This window comes from Solanum pennellii, chromosome 5, assembly GCF_001406875.1.
Source record: "Solanum pennellii chromosome 5, SPENNV200".
NCBI classification, from domain to species: domain Eukaryota; kingdom Viridiplantae; phylum Streptophyta; class Magnoliopsida; order Solanales; family Solanaceae; genus Solanum; species Solanum pennellii.
This window is the reverse complement of record NC_028641.1, coordinates 10,714,305-10,722,555: the sequence shown is the minus strand read 5'-3', so window position 1 is coordinate 10,722,555 and position 8,251 is coordinate 10,714,305. Positions and strand designations below refer to the sequence as shown.

At 40.1% G+C, this 8,251-nt stretch overlaps 2 protein-coding genes across 2 annotated transcripts; both read right to left on the bottom strand.

Annotated features, from left to right (window-relative positions):
• Window positions 1-1,222: 1,222 nt before the first annotated feature.
• Window positions 1,223-2,790, bottom strand: LOC114077136. Its single transcript, XM_027916826.1, has 3 exons — window positions 2,478-2,790; window positions 1,842-2,299; window positions 1,223-1,786 (listed from the first exon to the last, which is right to left on the bottom strand). The coding sequence occupies exons 1-3, from the start codon at window positions 2,788-2,790 to the stop codon at window positions 1,223-1,225; spliced, it is 1,335 nt and encodes a 444-aa protein (XP_027772627.1).
• Window positions 2,791-4,955: 2,165 nt separating this feature from the next.
• On the bottom strand, window positions 4,956-7,388 carry LOC107019300. Its single transcript, XM_015219833.1, has 5 exons — window positions 7,129-7,388; window positions 6,783-6,859; window positions 5,947-6,587; window positions 5,498-5,833; window positions 4,956-5,381 (listed from the first exon to the last, which is right to left on the bottom strand). Exons 1-5 carry the CDS (start codon window positions 7,386-7,388, stop codon window positions 4,956-4,958), a joined length of 1,740 nt encoding a protein of 579 aa, XP_015075319.1.
• Between the last annotated feature and the right edge of the window lie 863 nt (window positions 7,389-8,251).

Below are 8,251 nucleotides of genomic sequence, written 5' to 3'. Positions count from 1 at the left end.
TGAAACACCAAACATTTGAAGACTTTGGAGATCGTCCTTTTTGTGATGTTTCCTTTTGACTTGTAACCCTGCATTTCTTTTTTTCTTTCTGTGTTGAGAAAATGAAAGAGAAAATTGTTAGTTTAAAGTAGTGGTTAATTTGTGGCCTTGGTTCTCCAACGACTTGACCATACTCACGACCAATTTCTCCAACTCTACTACAACTCCTTGGTTAAGCAACCTTTGAAGCTCCCTCTTTGTTAACCATGCGTCTTGATATTTTGGTACTACCAAATATCATGGTGCCAGTGATGTCCAAAGAATGATGACCTTCATGAATTTTTAGTGAAGATCTGAGGTGTTTTTAGTCCTTGCTCAATGGCTTGTCAACTCAGATACTCAGCTTTACTTTTGGGAACCCGTAGTAAGCTTTGCACTCTGTACTTTATTTTGTCAAGAGTATATATCAAAAAGAAAAAAAAATAAAAAATAAAAAAAAATATCAAACTTAAGAGTAGGAAAGATTTGATCAAGAAGACTATAAACTTAATGAAGGATATTCCTTTAAAAATGAGAAAGAGAACTTATCTGGAGGCATACGTCGACTTTGATTGAACCATGACATGCACTTGGACTTGCCCCCTGATCCATTTGATTTTTTTAGTTCTCAAAATCTGAGTCATCGTCAATTGATCTGTGTGCACTTTATGCAGAGGTGTCGAGAAATGATCATCTTTGCAGATTTCATTCATGATGTTCTCTCCCTTTATCTTAAGCTCTCCCTTTATCTTAAGGTGCCCGTAGGATTTTCACTTATAAGATTTTATTATTATTATTTTTTCGTCTTATGAAGCCTATGAAGGTTTTCACCGATAAGGCTCTCTCTCTCCTCTTTTTTTTTTTTTTACTTACTTACTTACTTATGGTACCCCCAAGGGTTTTCACTCGTAATTTTTTTTTTCCGATGTTTCCTTTGATGATTAATATCATTTTCAGATTTGACCAAAAAGTCGGTTGCCAGAATAAATAGAATTACAATCTGACATTATTCTATGTATATAAAAATTAAAACAATGCCCCAGTTTTCTGTAAATACTGGAAAACTGATTTTTTTTATATGACCGAACCCCTAAAGGGTTGCCTACGTATCTTTTCGGAATCAGGTCAAACGTAGTTCAGAGTTCTCAATGAGATTTTTTTTTGAAGAGTTGCCCCTAAACTTGTCGCAAAACCTTAAAATGCATTAGATGTAGTATCTTTTGACTGAATCTGCATTAACAATCATGCCCGTGATTTTTCCTTCCACATCAGTAAGGTGCAGGGCTCCTTTGGACAATACTTCCTTGATAAGATATGGACCTTGCCAATTTTGGGCAAACTTTCCCTTGGCTTCTTCTTGGTGCGGGAGAATGCGCTTTAAGACCAGTTGACCCACTTCAAAATATCTTGGGTGCACCTTTTTGTTGTATGCACGAGCCATCCTTTGCTGATAAAGCTGACCAAAACAGACAGCCGTCAGTCGTTTCTCGTCTATTAATGCGAGTTGCTCTAGTCGGGTTTTGACCCATTCAGTATCTTCAATTTCAGCCTCGACAATAATTCGAAGAGATGGAATTTTGACTTCCGCTTGAATCACAGCCTCAGTTCCATACACCAGCAAATAAGAAGTTGCACCAATCGAGGTGCGCATTGTTGTGCGATATCCTAAAAGTGCAAAGCAGCTTCTCATGCCATTGTCTAGTGCCTTAAACCAACCTTTTGAGAATCTTTTTGATATTGTTGTTGGCTGCCTCCACAGCTCCGTTGGCTTTTGGTCAGTATGGAGTAGAATTATGGTGCACAATTTTGAACAGCTCGCATACCTCCTTCATCAGATAACTATTGATGTTTGCAGCATTATCTGTGATGATAGCTTTTGGGATACCAAATCGATAAATAATGTTTGAATGAACAAAATCCACGACCGCCTTCTTAGTGACTGCTTTGAAAGTTATCGCCTCCACCCATTTGGTGAAGTAATCAATTGCAACCAAAATGAATCGATGTCCATTAGAGGATTTTGGCTCAATTGGTCCGATTACATCCATTCCCCATGCAACAAAGGGCCAAGGAGCAGTCATGGGGTGCAACTCTGAATGAGGTGAATGAATGAGATCACCATGGCTTTGACATTGATGACATTTTTTCACAAAGTGAAAGCAATCCCTTTCCATGGTAAGCCAATAATACCCCGCCTGGAGTATCGTTTTTGCAAGGACATATCCATTCATGCGTGGTCCACATCCCCCAGCGTGCACTTCATTCATAATTTTCTCCGCTTCTTCAGTATCCAAACATCTTAATAAATTCAGATCCGTAGTTCGTTTCTACAAAACATCCCCGCTCAAAAAGAAACCATTAGCCAGACGTCTAATTGTTCTTTTTTTGGCTTCTGTTGGCATGTTCGGGGCATCTCCCTGTCTTCAAAAAATTCTTGATGTCTGAGTACCATGGCTCACCATCAGGTTCTGCTTCCACTGTATTACAACAGCCATGTTGGTCCCGAACTTGAATCTCTAATGGGGTGATGTAAGTGTTTCCCAGATAGGGAAGCATTGAGGCCAATGTAGCCAAGGCATCGGCCAAATCATTATGAAACCTGAGGATGTATCTAAACTCGATGTACATGAACCTTTTGCTAAGATCTTCCACACATTGTCTGTATGGAAGGAGCTTGAGGTCTCGAGTTTTCCATTCTCCTTGAGCTTGTCGGATAAGCAAATCAGAATCTCCTAACACAATTAATTCTTGCACACCCAAATCTATTGCCATATTTAGGCCCATGGTGCAAGCTTCATACTCAGTCGTGTTATTTGTACAAAAGAAGCGAAGTCGAGCTGTTGCAGGGTAATGTTGCCCTGTGGGCGATATTAAAATTGCCCCAATCCCTGTGCCTTTTGTGTTGGTTGCTCCATCAAAGTACAATTTCCAGGCTTGATTTCCATTTGAACCTACTTCCTCAATTGAGTTAATCTCTTCATTTGGAAATATGTATCCAATGGTTCGTAATCACCATCGACTGGGTTCTCTACCAAGTGTTCTGCCAAAGCTTGGGCTTTTATTGCAGTGCGAGTGACATATATAATGTCAAATTCAGTGAGCAAAATTTGTCATTTCGCGAGTCTGCCAGTTGGCATTGGCTTCTGAAAGATGTACTTTAAAAGGATCCATCCTTGATATGAGGTAAGTTGTGTAGGACGATAAGTAATGCCTTAACTTTTGAGCTACTCATGTTAGGGCGCAACATTTTCCAAATGGAACTCCGAATGCACATTTTGCTGGATTAAGCTTGAGGTCATATCTTAGCACTCTTTCCAAGAATTTTCTCAGATCTTGCACATGATCAACTTGTGTTTTAGAATTGATGATTACGTCGTCGATGTATACTTCAATTTCTTTATGCATCATATCATGGAACATGGTGGTCATAGCCCTCATGTAAGTCGCCCCCAGCATTTTTAAGACCAAATGACATAACCCTGTAGCAATAAGTTTCCCATGGAGTGGTGAAAGCAGTTTTCTCAGCGTCTTCTTCATCCATCAAGATTTGATGATACCCCGCATAACAGTCCATAAAAGATTGCATCTCGTGTTTTGCACAATTTTCAACTAGGATGTAGATATTTGGCAATGGAAAGTTGTCTTTTGGACTAGCCTTGTTCAAATCTCGATAGTCAACACAAACTCTTGTCTTTCCATCCTTTTTCGGCACAGGAACAACATTTGCCAACCAAGTAGTGTAACGAATAACTTGGATCACCTTTTCATTCAGTTGTTTCATTATTTCTTCCTTGATTTTTTCACTCATGTCCGGTTTGAATTTCCTTCTTTTCTGTTGGACGGGTGGAAAATCAGGATAAACGGGCAACTTATGAACCACTAAATCAACACTCAAACCTGGCATGTCATCGTAAGACCAAGCAAATACATCTTTGTATTCAAACAAAAGTTGTATTATTGCCTCTCTAATTTCCTGATTGATATGTAAACTTATTTTTATTTCCTTAACATCCTCGGAATTTCCCAAATTGATTGTCTCAGTTTCACTAAGATTAGGCTTCGGTTTGTGCTCAAACTGTTCCAGTTCCCTATTTATTTCCCTAAAAGCCTCTTCTTCATCATATTCCACCTCTTGACTTGGTGATTCAAGAATAAAGAACTCTTTGAAATCAGGGAGTGAATTCCGCATGCATGTCATGTTATCAAAGCCGGCATTTACAAAACTGAAAAATAGAGAATAAGAATTAAGGGAGGAAAAAAAAGACAAAATTTACTATGAAACTGAAATTTCATTTCATTGACATCAAAAAAGGACGGAAGGGTTGACAATAACAAAATACTTTGAACTATTCGGGCCACAACCCTGAGAATAACAAAAATACAAAAGAGTATCAAAACAAACTACCACGAATCCTTCCTTATGGGGAAAGGAGTGGCTTCCCAATCGCTTAACTCAACATCTGAGCCCACGAGCTGCATATGGGCATGACTTGTACCTTCACCAACTTGGACCATATTTACTTCACAAAACAACTGACTGAGATCCTCAATAACTTCTTCAATGTCTTCAAGAGTGAATGAATCTTTCAATTCTGGACCTTGAGGTTTGATAAAAGAATGAGAAATATGGGGAATTGGTTGTGGCAACGACCAATCAATCCTTTTGTAGTTCTTAGCTTTATCTCCATTTCTCTTGCTTTGTTTGTATCGAAGCCAGAGGTGCCTTGGTTTCCTAAGAGAGTAATGGGATCCACGAGTCCTTTCAAATATACTCCCAAACCTTTACCGGGTTGATAACCATATTTGAGCATCGTCGTTGCTACCATTGAAGCGGAAGAAGAGATACATGATTGGATGATAGATTCTCCTTCTTTAAAGCGATCGACTGATACAACCTCAAAAGACTGGTAAACAAAAGAATCACATCCTTCCTTTGCCTAAATAAATGGGACGGATGGATCTATGTAAATAGGTGAATCATCTTCCCCATGAACAGTGTTGTACTCAAACTTGACAACTTGATGTAGAGTTGATAGGACGGCTCGAGCCATGTGGATCCATGGCCTTCCTAGTAGAAAATTATAAGATGTTTCCATATCCATTACTTGGAACACAATCGTAAAGACTACTGGCCCAATTGTCATGTTTAACTTGATTTCACCAATGGTATCCCTCATTGAGCCGTCAAAAGCTTGCACAAATACATTACTGGGGCGAATTCTGTCAGTGTTAACTTTCAAGCTTTGCAGCGTAAAAAGAGGACATATGTCTACCCCTGACCCTCCATCTATCATGACCCTTTTGACATAGTAACCTTCACATGTCACTGTAAGATGCAAAGCTTTGTTGTGTCCAGCTCCCTCCTAGGGCAACTTATCATTAGTGAAAGTGATGGCGTTTGCCTCGAAAATGCGCTTGGTCATATTCTCCAACTGATTTACTGTGTGGTCTCTTTTGGCACATATGCTTCATTCAAAACCTTATTCAACACAAGGCGATGTTCTTCTGAGTGCAAAAGTAGAGACAACAGTGAAATCTGTGCAGGCGTCTTCTTCAATTGTTCCACGACAGAGTAATCTGGAACCTTAAGCTTTTTTAGAAATTCTACATTTTCTTCTTCAGTAACTGCTTTTTTTAGTGGTACATCGATATTTTCAGTCATCTTCCCTTTTCTTAATTCTTCTGGAGAATAACATCTTCCAGAGCGTGTCAAACCCCCCGCTTCATCAACTTCTTTGACAATCTCCTTTCCTCGATAAACCACTGCGGTTTTGTTATAGTTCCAAGGGACAACCTTTGAATCAAATACTGGAAGCTGTTGAACGGGCTTACAAAAATAGGCTCTTTCAACTTGGTCAAGCCACTTTGGTCATGTTGTGTTAATGAAAAGCCTTTTGATATATACAACTTTGGCATAGCTGCTCGAACTTCAATCCCCTTTGATACCCCCGGGACGCACAAGACTTTGGTGTCAAGATTGATACCTTCCACACTCAGAGATGCAACTGGTTCTAAACTCTTCATTGACTTGCCTTCTTCTCCGATCTTCCTAAACAACTTTCCCATTTTGCTGAGGAATTTGTACTCTTGATCATCACAAACCATACCCAATAAGTTGTTTTCAGCTGGAAGTGGGTTATTGGTCACATTGGGAGTGTTTTGATCATCTGTCACAACAAAAACTCCATGCTCGATTAGTTTCTCTATTGCTCCCTTCAAGGTCCAACAATTATCAGTGTTGTGTCCTGGGGCTCCTGAATGGTATTCACATCTTTCATTGGCTTGGAAACCTGGAGCATTTGGATTCAGACGATGTGGTGGGATACACTGAATCGCTCCTATCTTTCTTAACTTTTGAAACAAGTTGGAGTACGACTCTCCAAATGGAGTGAATTTCTTTTTCTGTGCTTGATCTTCAGCATAATTCTGCATAAGAAGAGAGTTGTAAGGGACCTGATAGGGTGGCCGTTGTGGGCGAAAGTTTCCTTGAGATGGGGCCTGAAAATGTGGTCGATTGGGAGGATGCACATATGACTGAGCATTTAAGACCGTGTACGGAGATGGAGATACTGATATTGAGGGGCATAAGGGTAGTAACGCTGAGGATAGCTAAGTTGTCCCTGAACTGATGTGTAAGGACAATTAGACTTTCTCTGAGCTCCCCTTGACCCTGATGCCAGTGAAATAACTTCCTCTTTCCTTTTAAGATTTCCAAAACTTTTTGAACCACCTTGAATGGCCTGTGTGGTAGCTTTGATTGTTACCTGGCTCACGATCCTTCCTATTTTGAGACCACTTTCGACCATTTCCCCAATTTTGATTGCTGTGTGAAACAGTCTTCCTATTGCATTGTAAGGTGGTGGAAGTTGTCAGGATCTTGAGCCTCTATGAAGATATCAACCGATTCTTGCTAATTTAATGGGGGCTTGACTCGGGCTGGTTGTTCCCTCCATTTGATAGCATATTCTCTGCAGCTTTCACTTGGGTTTTTTCTTATATTGGAGAGTATTACGATCTGGCATAATGTCGACATTGTACTAAAATTGTCTAACGAAATCTTGATCCATATCATCCCATATGTGCCAGTGGAAAATCTCTTGGTCTATAAACCATTCTGAGGCAACACCAGTCAGGCTCTCACCAAAATAAGCCATGAGCAATTCTTCTTTACCCCCTGCACCCCGAAGTTGATTACAATATCTCTTAAGGTGGGCTATGGGATCACCGTGTCCATCATACTTATCAAACTTAGGGGTTCTGAACCCAGGTGGCAGGTGGACATTTGGGAACATACATAAGTCTTTGAATGCGACACTTTTGTGCCCTCCTAACCCTTGCATGCTCTTCATGTGTTTCTCGATGCTTTTCATTTTTTCAACATTTCTTCTTGCTCTGAGCCTGGAGTGGGCCTCTCAACATCAATGGGGGAGACAAATTGAACAGAGTTAGGGCCCCAAAATGCTATCCCAGGAGTATAGTACTGCTCCGGATGAGTGGTGAACTGTCCCTCTTGAGCTGTTCTTTGCATCACAGTCGGTTGTGGGAGTGTATAGACCGGTGCAGCTGTTGTGACAGTGGGAGTATTCCTGAATGGCATGCCTCGAGGACGTGTTGTAGATGGCCCGGCCCCACAATTATCAAATGGACCCCCCTGGAGGGAAGAAAGATTCTGATATTGGGACCTGAGAAGATGAAGATCGGATACTAGTGATCTCAGGAAAACCAGGAATAGACGTTGGTGGTTCTTTTCCATTGGCCTAGGCTTGCCATAATATGTCTCAACGTCCGATTTTCTTCAACAGTGACTGTCTCTCTTATTGTTGAATCAATTGGAGAATCCGCTGGATTAACCATAGTTTCAGTATTGGTTGTCATTGACGCTCTTACCTTAGACCTGGTAAAGTACGGGTGCTCTGCCAGTTTACCACAAACCAACCAACGAAAGCTAACTAGAGTTGATGTAGAATGAACAAACTTGTTAGGGGTTAGACAATTTTATAAATCAATCACACACTTATTAATCAAATAGTAACATGGGTTGAGAAGGCTATTGTTTCATCCCATCTTTGCTTTGCTTATTGTCCCTTTTTTTTTTGGAAAAAAAGAAAAAGTTTTGAAAAAGAAATTCTGATCGGACCCTTTGGAGGTTGCCTACGTATCATGTTACTGCATGAATCAGATCATTACGTAGTTCAAAGATTTAGACAACTCAAAAAGATTAATTTGGAATTCA